Source organism: Thalassophryne amazonica, chromosome 12 (assembly GCF_902500255.1).
Source record: "Thalassophryne amazonica chromosome 12, fThaAma1.1, whole genome shotgun sequence".
Lineage (NCBI taxonomy): Eukaryota > Metazoa > Chordata > Actinopteri > Batrachoidiformes > Batrachoididae > Thalassophryne > Thalassophryne amazonica.
Window position 1 is genome coordinate 68910345 of NC_047114.1, and position 21254 is coordinate 68931598.

General features: G+C 41.3%; 1 protein-coding gene and 2 long non-coding RNA genes across 3 annotated transcripts in view; 2 read left to right on the plus strand and 1 right to left on the minus strand.

Annotated features, from left to right (window-relative positions):
- The window catches only part of LOC117521267 (collagen alpha-5(IV) chain-like), a 43434-nt gene extending 42705 nt beyond the window's left edge, over positions 1 to 729 (plus strand). The window contains exon 44 of the mRNA XM_034182595.1: positions 434 to 729. Coding sequence (XP_034038486.1) covers positions 434 to 545 — 112 coding nt within the window. The 3' untranslated portion in view covers positions 546 to 729. The remainder of the gene's footprint in view (positions 1 to 433) is intronic.
- Positions 730 to 2451: 1722 nt separating this feature from the next.
- LOC117522317 lies at positions 2452 to 4250 on the plus strand. The gene is made up of 3 exons (XR_004564196.1): positions 2452 to 2653; positions 2720 to 2721; positions 3972 to 4250. It is a non-coding gene; the product is annotated as an uncharacterized LOC117522317 (long non-coding RNA).
- Positions 4042 to 19411, minus strand: LOC117522316. Its single transcript, XR_004564195.1, has 3 exons — positions 19398 to 19411; positions 7305 to 7310; positions 4042 to 4328 (listed from the first exon to the last, which is right to left on the minus strand). It is a non-coding gene; the product is annotated as an uncharacterized LOC117522316 (long non-coding RNA).
- Between the last annotated feature and the right edge of the window lie 1843 nt (positions 19412 to 21254).

The window sequence follows — 21254 nt, forward strand, 5'->3', positions numbered from 1 at the left end:
GTGCTCATTCCTGAGTGTGATGAGGGTCCAAGGAACTGGGTTACCAGTATATAGAGTTGGGTTTGATTCCTGTTCATGCAGCCTGTCTGTGTCCTTGGTCAAGACACTGAATCTGCATTGTCTCAGTTCACCCAGGTTTAAATAGATACCAGCCTTGTCTGAGGAAGTAACTTGAGTTAAACTGGCACCCAGTCCAGGGACAGGAGTAGAGGTTCATTTGCTTCATGATATGCATGGTATCTGGAGATAATCTCTGGCACAAATGGGCATCATGGCCTCTGCAGGACTTACTTCTTGTTATACAATATCTCAGAAAATGCATTTTACAGTCCTAATTTGACAGCTTGTAGTGTACAAACCACTCACTGTGGTATTTTAGTAACATTGTGCAGCATTATTTTTTCTGATTTCTAACTCTGCTCTTTTTATACAGTAAACCTGCTTCTCAGATTGTAAAGGGACCGTCTCTACAAAGTGTCATTAGCCGGTGCAGGGTTTGTATGAAGCCTTGGAAGCTTCTCCAGTCAGGTGGAACTCAAAAATAAGGTGGGTAACTTCACAGTCTGCCCACAGCCTGCAGGAGAGGACTGTCCTACATAAAGAACACACACTTGGAGAGTTTTCAAGAATCAGTAGTTCAGGTTCCAATGTCATTTTGAATATGACCAGTATGCTAAATGTGAGAAAATCCACTGTAAACTGTATTGCATTTACATCTGTACATTGTCTGTCTCCTTTGAATAAAATATTTACATAATTGGCAAATTGCCTTATCACTTTGATGGCAGCCATTGAGTTAGCTCTAATGATAAAGCACATTAGAATTCATGGTTTTTAGTTGTGGAGCCATTATCAATTACAGAGGATGTACTATGTCACAAGTGTTCAATTATTATAGTGACATGCTTCATCGTCAACACTGCTGTAACTACCACATGCAGTTCTACAATGCAGGAAGAGTGGCACTGTAGGAATTAAATAAACGGACTGAATTCATATACTGCTTTTACATCTGATGCAATGGTGCCAATTCACAGAGGTTCAAGTACATACTGGTTGCTACTTGGCTTTTACATGTATAGTCTATGTTTTAAGATCATTTTTCTTTAAACATTTGTGTTACCTACAACACTGGAACTTCAGAGCAGAGGTGGGACAAAGTCACTGTCATTAGTCTGCAAGAATCAAGTCAAGTCTGAAGTCAGCTTGCAAACAATCGGTGGTCATTATGACTTGTGACTTGCGGATTCATGATTTGAGAGTGACTTGATGGTGACTTCGTCCCACCTCTGCAAAGAACACTTCAGATTTTTTTGTTGTCTGAACTCATTGGTAGAAACATGGGAATTAAAGATTTTGCTCTTCAGAACCTCTATTTTATTTTCCTGCCTGATCCCTAGTCAAGTCATTTCTCAAACCTTTTGGTGACCGCTTCCTCAAAGTGTTCTATTCAGCATACATAATTCTTGGACAAATTGTCGTTTATAAGATTTCTACATGAATAATTTAGTGTACATAAAGCTTTATTTCTTTTTCGCATCCCTCATAATATTGTCCTGAGGTATATAATTTCCTTCCTGTGGTGCCTGTACAGATGTGTATTTGTAGTCCTTATGGCTGTGGGAAAAAAATGCTCAAACTCATTGAATTTAAAATTATGCACAAATTTGGATTTCTGTGATCAATTGTGAGTTAAATCAAAACTGAAAAACCAGCTTTGCTATGACTTCACATAATTCCTTTGTTTCTCTGTTGATCAGGTTCCAGGTCAGAATCCAGGGTGTGGTCTCATGAAGCGGTCTAATCTTGTTTAGTCGGCTCATCTTTTGATGTTAGTCGCTGCACAAAGCACTTAGTCGGCTACAGTTTGACTGATATTGAGGAGACTAATACTGTATTATTTTAGTCAAAAAAACTTCATTGTCTTACCTTGGTGAGGGGGAGGTGATAGTCTCATGGTTAAGTGTTGTGCTGGAGACCAGAGGGTCCTTGGTTCAAATCCCAGCCTGACCAGAAAATCACTAAGGACCCTTTGGCAAGGTCCTTAATCCCCTAGTTCAGGGGTGGCCAACCAGTCGGAGACCAAGAGCCACATTTCTTACTGGGTTACAGCAAAGAGGCACTTCAGCACACGGGCACATGAACATGGGCACACAAACACACACACACACACACACACACCTCTGCTCAGTCAGATTAATTGTAAATACCCCTACAATAGTAAGACGACAGGCCAGCAACATCATACACATCGGCACACCCCCCCAACCATCTCTTCCTCTCCCTCACTCTCTCTCTCACACACACACACACACACACAGGCTAGCCAGATTGATGGCACTCCAACATGATAACAAATAACAAATGCCCCAAACCAACATGATAATGACATATTTACTACAGTACCAAGACCACAGGCCAGTCATTTTTCAATCATCAATATAGTGTGCACTTACTATGCATGTTGCTTAGTGGGACTTCTGGCATTCCTTCCCTTGAACAATCCTCCTCAAATCTGGCTCGTACTCCGTTGTTGCCACTCGAAGCAATTCTTTCACATGGGTGTCAGTCATAACAGAGCGGTGTTTTGATTTGACATATTTCATGGTAGAAAACACAGACTCACAGACGTACGTTGAGCCAAACATTGACAGTATTTTAAGTGCAGCCCTTTTGACATTGGGGTATTTTTCCATTGACACACTTTTCCAGAACTCAGTGGTCCCTTCCCTTAAAGCAGGTTTCAGTTGGTCCTCCTCAGCGAGATCAATCATCTCCAACTCAGCGGCTGCCTCATCTGCGACTAAAGGGGCTTTCAAACAGTCCGTATCCACATTAAATGGGTCGACGAGGAACGTGATCTGTGGCCTTTTCAGTTGTAGATCGCAGAACCGGATCACAAAGGTTTCGTGCAGGTTTTCAACCAGAGTTGCATATCTGGCTCCTTGCTTATTCAGGGTGGCACTGGTGACTTGCCCGCTAACTTTTAGCAGAGTGGAGAAATGCGTTAAATCTCCCTTTTGAATATGCGCCTTGAACAGCTTCAGTTTGATGACAAACGCAAACACACTTTGCACCAGATCAGGCAGCACTTTCATTTTACCCTGCAGGGTAAGGTTCAGTCTATCCAAGTGGCCCAACATGTCGACCAAAAAGGCCAAATCCAAAATCCATTTGGCGTCCGAGAGCTGGGGATAGTCCTTGTTCTTCTCTTCCATGAAGAGTTTCACAGCATCCAAAAGTTCAAAGAAGTGAGAGAGTACCTTTCCCCTTGACAGCCACCTCACGGTGCAGTGTAGTGGCAGGTCACCTGGAAGCTCTTCGTCCAGCTCAACGATGAAATTCTTGAATTGCCTGTGATTAAGAGCATGTGTACGGATGTAGCTGACGATTTCCATCACAGGTTTCATGATGTTGTCTAAATTCAACGATTTAGACACGAGTTGCTCCCTATGGATGATGCCGGTGGAAATTCCAAAAGTCGGGAAATGTTTCGTCGGCTTTGCACAGCCCCACGAGCCCATTTACAGATCCGATCATGGATGGTGCGCCATCCGTGGCTATTGCGGTTAGCTTCTGTAGGGGCAGTTTTGCTTTCTCAAATGTAGCCATCATTGTTTCTTTCACATCTATGCCACGGGTTCGTTCTTTCAGTGGCACAATATCCAGGAGTTCTTCTTTGATCACACATTCCTTTGACACAAAGCGTGCAAATATTGCCAACTGAGGCTTGTCTTGTATGTCACAACTCTCATCCAATGCGACACTGAAATACTCGCATGCTTGAAGGTCAGAGTGCAACTGTGATTCAATAACTGTGTTAATGTCTGATATTCTGTGTTCAACAGTGTGGCGGGACAGTTGGAGGTCTGATGCCATGCGTTTTAGTTTGTCGTTTTCAGGAGACAAGATTTCAACAGCGTCAATTATGCATTTTTTAACGAACTCCCCTTCGTTGTATGGCTTTTTAGCCCGTGCAATGTTCCAAGCCAGTTTATACGATGCAAGTGTTACTGTCTCTGACTGCTTCGTAAATTTTTTGAAAACCTGTACCTGCTTTTCTGCCTGACTTTTCAAAGTGGTCAGCTTGTGCTTGCGAAGTTCAGTCCCTTTTGGAAATTCCTGGTCAATGTTAGCGTGGAGTGAGCTGAAGTGACGCTGAAGATTTGAAGCCTTGAAATGCACCAATGACGACTGACATATAAGGCAGAATGGCTTGCCATTACGTTCGACGAAAAAATATAAATTATCCCACTCTGTTAGAAACGTCCTGTTTTCATCTTCATATTTTCTTTTTGCAGTACATTTTTTCCCTGCCATTTTGAGATCTGACAGAAGATCGACCCCCTGACCTTCTTCTTCTTCTTCTTGCAATTTTTCTTTTTGCACCTGCGCATTTGCCATGATCTCGAAATACCGTAATGAACCCAAGTGAAGCACATTCAACAAAATTACCGTATTGAACTTAAGCGAAGCGAACACGCACATAAATACACACACAAACACAAACTTGGACATGAACGTAAGAGCCGCATGACACCAGGCAAAGAGCCGCATGCGGCTCGTGAGCCGCGGGTTGGCCACTACTGCCCTATTTGCTCCCAGTGTGTAGTGAGCGCCCTGTATGGCAGCACCCTGACATCAGGGTGAATGTGAGGCATTACTGTAAAGCACTTTGTGTGTCTGGTGCAGATAGAAACACACTATATAAATGCAGTCCATTTACCAAAAAAAAAAAAAAAAGAGTGGCTATTATATACCACCAATTGATGGAGCATGAAAAAAGGAGAGCCATGAGGTCGGAGCGGGTGTTCCAGGACCGGAAGAATCCACTGAAGATGTTTACGGATGCCGAGGCCGGGAGCGCTTCTCCTCTGGTGCAGCGGACTTGGCTATGTTTGTATCAGACAACCAAACTGGAAGCAAACAAACCTCATGCATTGGAGGCATTTCTTAGGGCCCCTTTACGCATCGTGTGAAGACGTACAACTCAGGGTGACTCACGGCAGTAGAGCTCGTATGAGTGCACCACGAAACATCTCGCTGACGGGCAGGCGTGCACGATGCCAGTGCAACAGTTCATGCATGCGACTGTCTTTCGAGCAGGAATACAGTGCCAGCAGGTGCAGCTGCTCTGCTCGCACTGGGTTCCATGGGATGAGGTGCACCACATTCTGCTGATGTGGAGGAAAATAAAATAAAAACCAGCTGTATAATTAGTGAATATCACTGGGTTGATAAAAGTAATACATAGAAGGGGTCAAAATACAGAAGCCCGCGGTTTACCCCTGGTTAAATTTTTTTTTTTTTTAAATGCCACTCATGGGATTTGAGCCCACATTCTGATTACCAGATGAAAACTTTACCACTGCATTACAATCACTGTCTTATAATAAGAGCGTGAAATGGCTAAAAATCAACAAGCAGATAAATGTATTTTCTAAAAAAAGAAAAAAAAGCACTGTGATAACTGACCAAATGGCATTTGGTACAGTGTATTTCTATTGATATGTGACTGAAAGTGGCATATTTGTCATACTGTTGGGCTGTCCTGGTCCTGCGGCGCGCCACTCACAGCCCTCACGGCCTGCCCATGTGCATGCTGTCAGACGTGACATTGAGATCGCCTGCTGCATGTCCAAATGGACTGACTGTTTTTATGTATTTCCACACACACGTCGGTGTCCGTCAAAACACGGGATGTGCTGCAGCTGTGATGTCCAGAACTGGAGATGTCTCAACAACTGTGGGCTGTGGGGGGGGGGGGGGGGGGGGGTTTGCGCAAATACACGTGTTGGGGGAAGCGGGGGGTGCGTGAAACACATGCACACGTGTTGTGGGGGGAGCCGACACTCTGGCACGCCACATCTGCAATCAGCAACTTCAGTCGTGGGGCACTTAGACAAATTTGACAATGATTGTCCGCTGACTGTTGTCGTGTTAATAGTGCGAATGCCCACACATTTTCAAAGTGCCAAACAAGTGCTGTTAGATGTTTATGTGTGTCACCTGGAATTTGGCCGACACCTGCCGCAAGAGGGATCAATGGGCTCGCACAGTGCACTCTGTCTTTCAGCCGCTGGTGGGCACAAATAGTTGTAGCAACAGGTGTACGAGGCAGCTGCAATTTTACACGTTTTGCACACGATTCCTGCTTCATGCGCACTTTATACTCAAATTGACCAAATTCGCACTGTGTGTGAAGGGGCCCTTAGAAACGGCATTGGTGAGTCCGCTTATGCCCGTGAAAATTGTTGACTAATCTAAAACGACTAATCTCCAAGTTTAGCCATCCATGTGAAACGTAGATTAGACGGCTAATGTTGGGAGACTAACCTTAGTCTACTAAGTAAGTTTGTTAGACTAAAAGATTAGGCTGCTTTATGAAACCACGTCCAGATCAAATGTAAGAAACGATTCTTCATCATGCCATATTGTTTTTAAATTGGTGTAATTTTGTCCAGAACCGGATAAAGAACATGGCCTTGTCGTGGCAGATATGGTTCAGTGGTGTGACGACTCCTTGCAGCTGAATGTTGACAAGACAAAAAGATATGGTTGACTTTCGGAAATGGATGTCCTCACCCAAAACCACTACAATCAAAGGCCAACAGGTGGAGCATGTGGACAACTATAAATACTTGGGACCGCTGATCGATAGCAAGTTGAACTTTAATGACAATGCAGACCTGCTGTACAAGAAGGGGCAGCAGCATCTGTTTTGTCTTCGTAAGTTGTCATATTTTCAAGTGGACAGGACAATAATGACCCTATTTTATAAATCTTGTATTGAATTGGTTTTAACTTTTTCAATGACGTGCTGGTACGGAAATCTCAGCATTAAAGCAAGGAAGCCACTTCACAACATTGTAGAATTGTGCAGCAAGCTTTTGGGGGCCCAGCAGACCTCACTGTCTGACTTGTTTTCTAGACAGGTGAGGAGGAAGGCTCAGAGAATTTTATCTGATCTGGCCCACCCTGTCCATGGTGAATTTTGTTATTTGTCATCTGGAGCGAGGCTTAGGTTTCCTACAGTGAGGAGTAATAGATATAAGCATTCCTTTGTACCTGTGGCTATCTCTGTTCTGAATGCTGACCGGAGAAGAGAAGCAGGTACATAGAGTTGATGGCAAATTGTGTTAGGTAACTCTGTTCCTTTTCCATCGATCCAGGTCTGTACTGTGTCCCCCTTGTGTACTGAATGTTTGGTGTGTTTTTTTCTTTTCATTCTGTGCTTTTCTGTATACCCATTGCTGTACAGCTCATTGCTCCTTTGGAGACATTGAATAAATAAAGTGAAAGACCCAAATCTGGTGGGCAAAATTGTATTTTCAGGAAAGGGTGGCTCAGTAAAATGGATTAAGTCTTGGAATTGGTTCTGCATCTTAAGTTAAATGAAAAGAGACTGCAGAGCCTTGGGGAAGGAGTGTGCTCTCGAGTGCTGTTCGCCTTGCAATAATAATCTTATACATTTCAAAATAAGACATGTATTTACCTGCCCTCCAGATTAAAATAAATGTTGATATTTACTTATTTATTGGATTATTCAATCAATCAATCAATTTTTTTATATAGCGCCAAATCACAACAAACAGTTGCCCCAAGGCGCTTTATATTGTAAGGCAAGGCCATACAATAATTATGTAAAACCCCAACGGTCAAAACGACCCCCTGTGAGCAAGCACTTGGCTACAGTGGGAAGGAAAAACTCCCTTTTAACAGGAAGAAACCTCCAGCAGAACCAGGCTCAGGGAGGGGCAGTCTTCTGCTGGGACTGGTTGGGGCTGAGGGAGAGAACCAGGAAAAAGACATGCTGTGGAGGGGAGCAGAGATCGATCACTAATGATTAAATGCAGAGTGGTGCATACAGAGCAAAAAGAGAAAGAAACAGTGCATCATGGGAACCCCCCAGCAGTCTACGTCTATAGCAGCAAAACTAAGGGATGGTTCAGGGTCACCTGATCCAGCCCTAACTATAAGCTTTAGCAAAAAGGAAAGTTTTAAGCCTAATCTTAAAAGTAGAGAGGGTGTCTGTCTCCCTGATCTGAATTGGGAGCTGGTTCCACAGGAGAGGAGCCTGAAAGCTGAAGGCTCTGCCTCCCATTCTACTCTTACAAACCCTAGGAACTACAAGTAAGCCTGCAGTCTGAGAGCGAAGCGCTCTATTGGGGTGATATGGTACTACGAGGTCCCTAAGATAAGATGGGACCTGATTATTCAAAACCTTATAAGTAAGAAGAAGAATTTTAAATTCTATTCTAGAATTAACAGGAAGCCAATGAAGAGAGGCCAATATGGGTGAGATATGCTCTCTCCTTCTAGTCCCCGTCAGTACTCTAGCTGCAGCATTTTGAATTAACTGAAGGCTTTTTAGGGAACTTTTAGGACAACCTGATAATAATGAATTACAATAGTCCAGCCTAGAGGAAATAAATGCATGAATTAGTTTTTCAGCATCACTCTGAGACAAGACCTTTCTGATTTTAGAGATATTGCGTAAATGCAAAAAAGCAGTCCTACATATTTGTTTAATATGCGCTTTGAATGACATATCCTGATCAAAAATGACTCCAAGATTTCTCACAGTATTACTAGAGGTCAGGGTAATGCCATCCAGAGTAAGGATCTGGTTAGACACCATGTTTCTAAGATTTGTGGGGCCAAGTACAATAACTTCAGTTTTATCTGAGTTTAAAAGCAGGAAATTAGAGGTCATCCATGTCTTTATGTCTGTAAGACAATCCTGCAGTTTAGCTAATTGGTGTGTGTCCTCTGGCTTCATGGATAGATAAAGCTAGGTATCATCTGCGTAACAATGAAAATTTAAGCAATACCGTCTAATAATACTGCCTAAGGGAAGCATGTATAAAGTGAATAAAATTGGTCCTAGCACAGAACCTTGTGGAACTCCATAATTAACTTTAGTCTGTGAAGAAGATTCCCCATTTACATGAACAAATTGTAATCTATTAGACAAATATGATTCAAACCACCGCAGCGCAGTGCCTTTAATACCTATGGCATGCTCTAATCTCTGTAATAAAATTTTATGGTCAACAGTATCAAAAGCAGCACTGAGGTCTAACAGAACAAGCACAGAGATGAGTCCACTGTCCGAGGCCATAAGAAGATCATTTGTAACCTTCACTAATGCTGTTTCTGTACTATGATGAATTCTAAAACCTGACTGAAACTCTTCAAATAGACCATTCCTCTGCAGATGATCAGTTAGCTGTTTTACAACTACCCTTTCAAGAATTTTTGAGAGAAAAGGAAGGTTGGAGATTGGCCTATAATTAGCTAAGATAGCTGGGTCAAGTGATGGCTTTTTAAGTAATGGTTTAATTACTGCCACCTTAAAAGCCTGTGGTACATAGCCAACTAACAAAGATAGATTGATCATATTTAAGATCGAAGCATTAAATAATGGTAGGGCTTCCTTGAGCAGCCTGGTAGGAATGGGGTCTAATAAACATGTTGATGGTTTGGATGAAGTAACTAATGAAAATAACTCAGACAGAACAATCGAAGAGAAAGAGTCTAACCAAATACCGGCATCACTGAAAGCAGCCAAAGATAACGATACGTCTTTGGGATGGTTATGAGTAATTTTTTCTCTAATAGTTAAAATTTTGTTAGCAAAGAAAGTCATGAAGTCATTACTAGTTAAAGTTAATGGAATACTCAGCTCAATAGAGCTCTGACTCTTTGTCAGCCTGGCTACAGTGCTGAAAAGAAACCTGGGGTTGTTCTTATTTTCTTCAATTAGTGATGAGTAGAAAGATGTCCTAGCTTTACGGAGGGCTTTTTTATAGAGCAACAGACTCTTTTTCCAGGCTAAGTGAAGATCTTCTAAATTAGTGAGACGCCATTTCCTCTCCAACTTACGGGTTATCTGCTTTAAGCTACGAGTTTGTGAGTTATACCACGGAGTCAGACACTTCTGATTTAAAGCTCTCTTTTTCAGAGGAGCTACAGCATCCAAAGTTGTCTTCAATGAGGATGTAAAACTATTGACGAGATACTCTATCTCCCTTACAGAGTTTAGGTAGCTACTCTGCACTGTGTTGGTATATGGCATTAGAGAACATAAAGAAGGAATCATATCCTTAAACCTAGTTACAGCGCTTTCTGAAAGACTTCTAGTGTAATGAAACTTATTCCCCACTGCTGGGTAGTCCATCAGAGTAAATGTAAATGTTATTAAGAAATGATCAGACAGAAGGGAGTTTTCAGGGAATACTGTTAAGTCTTCTATTTCCATACCATAAGTCAGAACAAGATCTAAGATATGATTAAAGTGGTGGGTGGACTCATTTACTTTTTGAGCAAAGCCAATAGAGTCTAATAATAGATTAAATGCAGTGTTGAGGCTGTCATTCTCAGCATCTGTGTGGATGTTAAAATCGCCCACTATAATTATCTTATCTGAGCTAAGCACTAAGTCAGACAAAAGGTCTGAAAATTCACAGAGAAACTCACAGTAACGACCAGGAGGACGATAGATAATAACAAATAAAACTGGTTTTTGGGACTTCCAATTTGGATGGACAAGACTAAGAGACAAGCTTTCAAATGAATTAAAGCTCTGTCTGGGTTTTTGATTAATTAATAAGCTGGAATGGAAGATTGCTGCTAATCCTCCGCCCCGGCCCGTGCTACGAGCATTCTGACAGTTAGTGTGACTCGGGGGTGTTGACTCATTTAAACTAACATATTCATCCTGCTGTAACCAGGTTTCTGTAAGGCAGAATAAATCAATATGTTGATCAATTATTATATCATTTACCAACAGGGACTTAGAAGAGAGAGACCTAATGTTTAATAGACCACATTTAACTGTTTTAGTCTGTGGTGCAGTTGAAGGTGCTATATTATTTTTTCTTTTTGAATTTTTATGCTTAAATAGATTTTTGCTGGTTATTGGTAGTCTGGGAGCAGGCAACGTCTCTACGGGGATGGGGTAATGAGGGGATGGCAGGGGGAGAGAAGCTGCAGAGAGGTGTGTAAGACTACAACTCTGCTTCCTGGTCCCAACCCTGGATAGTCACGGTTTGGAGGATTTAAGAAAATTGGCCAGATTTCTAGAAATGAGAGCTGCTCCATCCAAAGTGGGATGGATGCCGTCTCTCCTAACAAGACCAGGTTTTCCCCCGAAGCTTTGCCAATTATCTATGAAGCCCACCTCATTTTTTGGACACCACTCAGACAGCCAGCAATTCAAGGAGAACATGCGGCTAAACATGTCACTCCCGGTCTGATTGGGGAGGGGCCCAGAGAAAACTACAGAGTCCGACATTGTTTTTGCAAAGTTACACACCGATTTAATGTTAATTTTAGTGACCTCCGATTGGCGTAACCGGGTGTCATTACTGCCGACGTGAATTACAATCTTACCAAATTTACGCTTAGCCTTAGCCAGCAGTTTCAAATTTCCTTCAATGTCGCCTGCTCTGGCCCCCGGAAGACAATTGACTATGGTTGCTGGTGTCGCTAACTTCACATTTCTCAAAACAGAGTCGCCAATAACCAGAGTTTGATCCTCGGCGGGTGTGTCGTCGAGTGGGGAAAAACGGTTAGAGATGTGAACGGGTTGGCGGTGTACACGGGGCTTCTGTTTAGGGCTACGCTTCCTCCTCACAGTCACCCAGTCAGCCTGCTTTCCCGGCTGCTCGGGATCTGCCAGGGGGGAACTAACGGCGGCTAAGCTACCTTGGTCCGCACCGACTACAGGGGCCTGGCTAGCTGTAGAATTTTCCACGGTGCGGAGCCGAGTCTCCAATTCGCCCAGCCTGGCCTCCAAAGCTACGAATAAGCTACACTTATTACAAGTACCGTTACTGCTAAAGGAGGCCGAGGAATAACTAAGCATTTCACACCCAGAGCAGAAAAGTGCGGGAGAGACAGGAGAAGCCGCCATGCTAAATCGGCTAAGAGCTAGTAGCTACGCTAAGCTAGTGGATTCCTAAAAACACGCAAAGTGAATAATGTGTAAATAATTTAGAGGTGATTCAGCAGAAGGAGTGCTTTAGTTAAGGCACGTAAAGATTACACTGGGAAACATCGTAATCTAGATAACTAGGTCAATCTAACTGCGCAGATTAAACAGCTAACAGATACAGAAAAACACCGCTGTGCTCCAGAACAGGAAGTGATACAATACCGCAGTGAGAGCCAACCACCAGTAGAGGCAAGCTATTGTGCTTATTGTGCTTATAGCTTGTGCGATCCTATTTATTACTGTTATTGTATCGGATCAGAGCCTGCAGCCGGGTGACTGAACTCTGCAGAGCTCATGTCATTTGCTGTGTCTATTTGTTTGTATAAACCTGATCAGGCTGGTTCTACCCAGTCATTAAATGATATCAGCTACACCAGGCTGAAATAAATGACACGTGTTCCTCTGATATCTCGACAGGAGATATGCTGTGAAGCAGATATTTTGGCAATATTATTTCATCTTTGCAATTATCTTAACAGCTTCCTTTTTTTGTGAATTTCCGTGTGTTAAATGGTGTGTGGAAAAGAATGGAATTTTATGGCTCGCTCTAAATTTATGCGTTGCATTTCTAAATGTATTGTAGGGAGGCGATGCTGCAGTGAACCCTCTCATGTTGTGAGACTGAAAACAGGCTGCTTTTTTTTTTAATCTTGTGAGCAAATTTAGATGCTGCAATGATGTCGTCTTTTGATTTTTACCAATTAGAGGAAACAACTTGTAAGTAAAACACACATACGCAAAGAAGAGAAAGCATAAAATGCAGACAGGATCCTTTTGTATACGCAGTCAGTCAGTCAGTCAGGATCAGTCAGTCCCAAAGGAATAGTTAGTCAGATCACTGATCTATGACTGTCACCCTGCTCCACACATTTATAACCCCCGTGTTGTGCAACAACAACCATAAAACTCCAGAAACGAGCTGTTTGAATAACAAATAAAGTTAGTTACCGTGAATCTAATAACTCATTTTTTAAGAGGGTGCTTGACATTCAAAGTGTTTTGATGTGCTGCATTTACAAACACTGGGAATTGTATTTTTCAAATTTGGAATACAATCTTTCCTGCTTGTACTCAAACTCATTTTTAATTAAGAGAGAAACAATTTAAGAGTTGTGTATTTTAAAAAACATAAAGTGAGATCACATGTGTTTCAGTATTAGGAATGACATTTTTGAAAGGTCTCTAATGAGTTGAAATTGTTGAGCGTTCTGCTGAGATAATGTGAATTTAACATTTGGTCTTTCAGCATGCGTTGAGATGTTAACTCATGTTAATATTAATAACACTGTTACGTCCATTAAGGGCGTAATAAAGTTATTGCCGTTTATTTATTTGGCTGTCTGATTTTTACGACATTTTTAGGCCATGGAAGACTCCACTAAATTTTGGAGGTGATCCAGATCCGGATTCTGCATGAAGATGTCTTTTTATATAGGTTTTGAAGGATTACGTTACTTCATGGATTCTCACCAAGTTTGCACCACAGATAGATATGGCATGGAATTTCAATTCATTTTCATTTATATAGCATCAAATCACAACAAAGTTGCCGCAAGGCGCTTCACACAAGTAAGGTCTACCCTTACCATTTTCACCACGTATTGGTGTTAGGCTTTGGAAGACTCCATTAGCTTTTGGAAGTGATCTGGATCCATATTCTTGGTCAAGATTTCACTTTGTAGACTATTAAGGATTACATCAAAATTACTTCACGGATATGACATCACAATCTAAAACCAAGATCAGGAAGACACTATTTTGTTTCAGTTTGTGAACTAAATGTCAGATTACATTTTGTTCAGGCGGACCATTCTGGATTAGTATGCAATTATTGCATTGTGTTGTGGAATCCAGATTCAGGTAAAGGATATGGATTCCACATCCAATAAAGGGTATGTGATTCATGATCTGAATCACATACCTTTAATTATGAACCCTCGTCAACCCTTCGCAGATGTCAGAAATCTTGGATTGCTCTTGTTTTAATGTAATATTTAAGTGTTGAAAAGACTACGACTTTTTGTGGGCAGTCTAAGGCACACCTGTGCACTAATCATGGTGTCTAATCAGCATCTTGATATGGCACACCTGTGAGGTGGGATGGATTATCTCAGCAAAGAAGTGCTCACTATCACACATTTAGACTGGTTTGTGAACAATATTTGAGGAAAATGGTGATATTGTGTATGTGGAAAGAGTTTTAGATCTTTGAGTTCATCTCATACAAAATGGGAGCAAAACCAAAAGTGTTGCGTTTATATTTTTTGTTGAGTATATTTTCATTTATATATCACCAAATCACAACAAAGTTGCCTCAAGGTGCTTCACACAAGCTCTAACCTTACCAACCTCCAGAGCAACAGTGGTAAGGAAAAACTCCCTCTGAGGTAGAAACTCAAGCAATGAATTAAGTTCAAAGAATTTAATTCATTCAGGTGTTACCAATTGAAACAGTTTAAACTGGTTCAAATATTTTCTTTTTTCAGTGCAGACAGATTTACCATACAGTACTGTAGTGTTTATATTTCATCAAGATTCATGTAAATGACATCCAAGACATTCAGTGAATTGTAAATGTTCATGTATCCATCTCCTGATGTGTCTAAAGAAAAAGGGATGTAAAAGTGATAATTTACTGTAAATTCAAAGAGTGCTATTAACTGTGTCCAGCATATGTTTTGTCAGAATTTTGTTTCACTTTATGAAAGTATTTTGTTCTTGATGCCAAATAACTTTGGAGGTTTTCAAAAATTTTGATTAGTTTGCATTTATTTCTGCCCATATTTTAAAAGGTGTATAGAAAATATAAGGATGCCAGTAATTTTGACCACGACTTTATAACTTAATTTCCTCTCTGGTTACTGCACACTGAAAAACTTCAACACGTGTTGCTTTAAGTTTTAAGAGACTAATTTTCACGCATCTATTCACAGATAAGTGAATGCAGTTTCAGACTGGAATTATGCCAAACACACACACAAGAATTTATGGCTTCCTGAAATAGGGATTGTGTAAGGACCACAAGGTTGAGGGAAAAAAAAAAAAAACAGGGTGTCTTCGCACAAGCAGGGTATAGCAACCACTCGTTTGCCTGCGTGCACCAATTTACACTAAAGCTGGTGGAAATATTGCTTGGGTTAGTATCTCCAGTATCTAACTTGTGAAACTACCTAGTCAAAGGTCAAGGTCATTGTTAAACATACCCCCGCCCAAAAAAACATTTACCATAATATTTCTTTGATCAGTCTGGCTACAGATTTTTTTTTTAATGATCAGTAATTATTTGTGATTGATTGATATAATTGAATTCATGATGAAATCTCAAAGAAGTCATAATATGAAGTGACATACAGTAGAACAATGCATCTTTCTTGTCTGGACCTGCAAAGCTCACTACTGACTTTAAATATGCATCAGTCCCTTGATACTTTTTATTCTGTGTTCTTAAAATAGGCAAAAAAAAAAAAAAAGGCTTTAAGCCGATTGCTTTAGTGCTTGTTTGTATTAATTTCACTCTATGAAGTGGATTGTTCTTGAAGTGCATGATTTAGGTTTTAATTTACATAAACTACACTAAAAAATGTCTGTGAAAATTACAGTGAAAAACTGAAATGGCAACAGGAATAAACCATAAAGCAAGAAGCTTATTGTTGTAGAATAAACACTGAATTACCATAAATGTTCTTTTTAATTGTTTTAAAATGTGAAATATATGGTGAAAAGCTGACATGATGACAGCATTGGACAGTCATATTAAAAATAGCACATTACTGTATTATTCACTGAATATCACCCAAGTCATCCAGAGGCATACATTTTTAACTTGGTTCAAATTTTAACCTACTCATTTGGGACAAGTTATTTAAAATTACTGTCATGTCTGAAGTTTTATAAAGTGAAAATATCAGATATGTTTGTTTTAAAGTAATGTGCTAATTTTTAAGAACCAGTGTTTAGCAGAGGCACTTTTACCCAGAATGCTTTGCGGTCTGTGTTTGTTACAAAACCTCAGAATTAGTGCATTATTCAACATTAAAAGATGTTATATTTTAACTTTGTACAAATGACAGAATTGACATTAATGGAGTTATTCTATCAGTATTTTCACAAAACCATAAGTTAGTATGACTTTTTCTGTGTAGGCTCTCAGTTGTCCAGGTGGTTTCCATAGTAGAGAAGCATGAATCTTCGACTGGACTGCTTGACGTGAGGACGTTTCGCTTCAAATCACAGAAGCTGTTATGTGTCGGACGCAGCTCGGAGAACCGACCAGCGTTTGAAGGACCCAGTATGAAATAAGCAGAGCACGGTACAAAGGCTAACTGAATTTAATACATAACAGTGAAAATGTAATAACAGAAAGGTGCGGCCTGGCGTGGTGCGCTCCCAGCAGCGCTAACGGTCCGGAGCCAGAAGCTGTTTCGGACCCAAGGACCCCGCCGACACCCCCCAGGTGGCTGCAACAACCGAGTCTGTGAAAGAAGGAACCATTATGTGAGTCCACACTCTACACACAGAACACTTAAAGGTGTACAAACAGCAAACACTTCCTGGCTTGATTACTGATCAGCTTCCCAACCTGCAGGCATGGAACATCCCGTTCACAAAACTCCACCGCAGTGGAAGCTGGTACATGACTAACATACAGCTCAATACAATAAGGTGTGAGGGACACCACATTTACTGACGGTATAACTGTTAGTCACAAAATCCAACGTACCTCAGGAAGTGTGCTGACGAGCGTGAGACCTCACCCCCTCCTCTTTCACAGACCGTGCATCAAACCTGGACATTCTCAGCGTCCGCTGCTGATGAGATGGCTCCCAAGACGACGATCTCACCCGTCTGGTCACAAGGTCGAGTCTCTGGCAAATACACACTGTGCACTCCAGTCTTAAATGCCAACATGCTCCAATCCATCCAGATGCACCTCAGCTGTGAGTCCTGACGAGTCGCAGGTGATCAGGGTGAGGTCCTGACAGCCTCAGCAACACAGCCACTCAGTCCCAAATGCACGCCACCTGGGAGGAAAACAAAAAGACAAACAAACCGGCAGCCAGGCCCCCCCAGCCATATAACAGAAGCTTCCTCAACTAAGTTTTTAAACCTAACCAGACCCCTCCTACCGAGAGGCCAACTGCTATAGGCTAGTGACTAAACAATAGCTCTAATTAGCACTCTCCTAATGATGGGATGGAAGCCTCCCCTGACGATGTGAATGACTCATTACCATGAGCAAAAGACTGAAACTGCTTTGACCTGAGTACCCCCATTGTAAACAGGGGACAAAGCGTGTCCGAGACCCGCCCCCCAGTTGTTGGCTTCTGGTTTATTCTTCTCTACAAGAGTCAAGACAGACGTCAGACTACCAGAGCAAGAATTTTAGCTGAGGAAGCGAAACGTCCTCACGTCAAGCAACCCAGTCCAGTCGAAGATTCAAGCTTCTCTACTTTAGTATGACTGTTTTTCAAGACCGGAGCATTATGATTAGTAGAGAGCTGATTTTGTGGGTGCTCTCAGGATTTGTCTGTGCAGCTTCCTACAGGGAGCAGTATGGTCAAACATGGAAATACTGGCTCATTCTTTGGGTCTTGTCGCTTTTGATGCTTTCAATAGCGATCATGTTAAAAGTCAATTTCAGCTTCTTAGTAATTGCAAATGTACCAGAAAAACATGAATTTATTATCTGTAACTTCGATACATTTGTGCTGTTGTTTTTAGCAGGAATAAACCATAAAATAGGGTAATAAATTATGTGGAATGGATAGAAATTCACCTTAAAAGCAAAGGGTTTATACTGTGAATTGAACAGTCATACCGTCAAGGCATAAATAATTGTGCTGTTTTAATAGAAACTGACCCTAAAATAGGAGAATAAATGCTGTGGAATGGATAGTATTTCACTTAAAAAGCAACAGGGTTACATTGTGAATTGTACAGCTATACCATGAGCCTATAGACAATTTCACCGTTATTTTAACAGTAACTCATCTTTATTGGAACATTTTCAAACTGTTTTTACAAGTGTTAATATACAATATCACTATTTTTTTTACAGTGAAAAAATGGCAACCACAGCTGCCAGTTTTTCACTGTAAATTTGACAAGATTTTTTTTTTACAGTGATTTGGTCCGTATGATGTATCTAATAATTCAGTTTTATTAATTTATATACTGTAGTGCCATCTCATGACAGAGTCACCTCAAACACCACAATTCATAGCAGCACAAAATTAAAATCAAAAAGGGCACAGTAAAAAAAAAAAATAGTAGAATAAAAGAAATTACAAAGCAAACATAAAAACATAATTAATGATAAAACAGTCTGAAAAAGTGGGTCTTCAATCTTGATTTAAAAGCTTCCACCATGCTGGACTGCCTTATAGATGCAGGTAGATCATTCCAGAGATCAGGGCCACGGTAAGAGAAGGCTCTATACCCCACAGGCTTTTTATTCACCCTTGGAACACACAGAAGTCCTGCGCCTTGTGAACGCAAAGGCCGCGCCGGTACGTAGGGCTTGACCACGTCCGCCAGGTAGGAAGGAGCCAGTCCATGAACAATTTTATAGACCAGTACCAGGACTTTAAAATCCGATCAACAACGAAAATATTTAACCAATTCATAATACAGTTTTGTTTGAAACCAGGACAGACGTTGATTGCTAAACTCACATCGACTCTCAAAATTATGTAAGCAAGACATCAAATATACGAGGTCTCTTAGATAATAAACCGACCCTTTTATTTTTTTTTTTAACTATATGGATTTGAATGACATGCGATTACACCAATCATGCTTGAACCCTCGTGCGCATGCGTGAGTTTTTTCACGCGTGTCGGTGACGTCATTTCCCTGTGGGCAGGCCTTGAGTGAGATGTGGTCCCGCCCTCTCGGCTGAATTCCTTTGTTTCACACGCTGCTCGAGACGGCGCGCGTTGCTTTATCAAAATTTTTTCTGGACCTGTGAGGAATATCCGAGTGGACACTATTCGAGAAATTAAGCTGGTTTTCTGTGAAAAGTTTAACGGCTGATGAGAGATTATGGGGTGTTTCTGTCGGTGTAAGGACTTCCCACGGAGCGGGACATCCTGCAGCGCTTCCAGGCGCTGCCGACGGCCTGTTTCGAGCTGAAATCATCCTAATTTAAGGCTTAATTCACCCAGGACATCGTGAGAGAATAGAGAGATTCAGAAGAGGCCGGCATGAGGAATTTATGCGGACATTCCACTGTTTAAGGACATTTTTTTAATGAAAGACGTACGCACAAATTCGCCGAGTCGTTTCCGTGACGACTCGGCAAATCTGTGTGCACCGCGACAGGAAAAACACCTCCGTGTTGAAAACCATTTGTAGAATTCAGGCGGCTTTTTATGGCTTTCAACAAGTGAGTAACTGAGAAATTGTTTAACAGCTTGGGCATGTTCCAACTTGCCCGTTAAGATTTCCAACGGAGGTGTTTTTCCTGCCGCGACCCCCCGCGGTCGGGTCCAGCCCGACATGCGACTCTGCCCGCACGTTCTTTCATTACAAAATGACCGTTAACAATGGAATGTCCGAATAAACTCCTCATGCCGACTTCTTCTGAAAGTTCTCTGTTCTCTGACGACTTACTGTGTCAACAGAGCCTGAAATGTGGAAGTTTTCAACTTGAAACGGCGAGACGCTGCCGCCTCGAAGCGCAGATCGCCGTCAGGCGCCGTGGACCGTCCTTAAAGCGACACTACCAGACCAAAATCTCTCATCAGCCGTTAAAATTTTTACCGAAAACCAGCTGAATTTATTGAATGGTGTCCACTCAGTTGTGCCTTACAGTTTTGAAAAAAATTTTATCAAACAAAGCAACAGTCTCTGAGCCATTCCTAAACAATGAAAAAAATCGACGAGCGGGTGGACGACTCCTCACTCAAAGACTGCCCACAGGCGAATGACGTAACCGACAGGCGTGAAAAAACTCTCGCATGCCCACGAGGGTTCAAGCATGTCTGATGTAATCACACATGATTCAAATCCATATGGTTTTTGAAAAAAATAATAAGGTCGGATACTTTTCTAATAGACCTCGTATACAGCTGAAAAAAACTGCAAGCATTTATTCTGATATTTTCATTTTCTTTGCAATATCCTTATCAAAACTGTATATTAAGAAACAGATTCATAGACAGCACTTTAATTTAACCACATGCAGCCTGTTTGGTGCAGAGGATAAAAACAATCAGGCTTGAAAGTCTTTTCCATATCCTTTAACAGGATTGTTCCGTTCCAGACAGTGCACTTAACAACTGATTAGGCAGCTGTATTTGTCTTCCACACCTCTATAATTGGGTTGGAATTGCAATTTGTGGGAAGGCTGACATGCTTCAAGGTTGTCTTTCAGCTGGAAGGACATGTTTGTTTTCCTGTGTACACTATAGGAAAAAAATGCCATATTTTCACAAATTTGCTTTATTTGATAAAGTCTTTAAATAATGTGTAAATTTGCATCAAATTTTTCTGTATTCATATTTGAGTAAAGTTACTGAAATGTCTTTAAAGTCCAAATTGTAAAATCTTTATTTACAGGTGTTATCTATTAATATTTGAGATATCCGGTTGTTAAGTGTGACATAACGCATCATGTGATTTTCAACTTCTGGCTCCAAACAAAAAAGGCATGCTGTCATTAACATTGAGAACTGCACTGAGACGATCTGCACTTACACCGCTGCACACAGACAACATTAACATCACAACATAAAACTTTGTATGTTGTGCCTAAAACTCTACTGGATATATTAACTGGGTTTTTAGATGTTGTTACTGCGTTTGTTTTATGTAAACATGTCAGACGCTCAGGTTGTTTCTCCGTTATTTTCAATGGGAGTTGCTGCGAGCGCTTCCTGTTCATGTAGTTCGGGGAGAAAGTGAAGTTTGCACTTTAACGTCCTGTTTATTTTAATAAATATTTTATTAACAAAGACATGTATATTTTACCTGTGCATAATAAATTATGTAAAGTAAAAGAAAAAAGTTATGTGCCGAAGCGGGTTGAGGAGCGGACCTGCGTCTGACTGAACCCAGCCCTAAAATAACCAGAAAGCGGTTCCAATAACAAAACAATTTATTTTCCCCCTTTTGTGCAATACTCGGTGTACAAACATAAAACGCATCTGTCTGGCGGAGTGAAGGACGGCGCGCTCTCCAGCGCCCAAAAGGGATCGAAGCCCGGCGCCTCTGGACCCACGTTCACCGCCAAACACGACAAACCGACTCT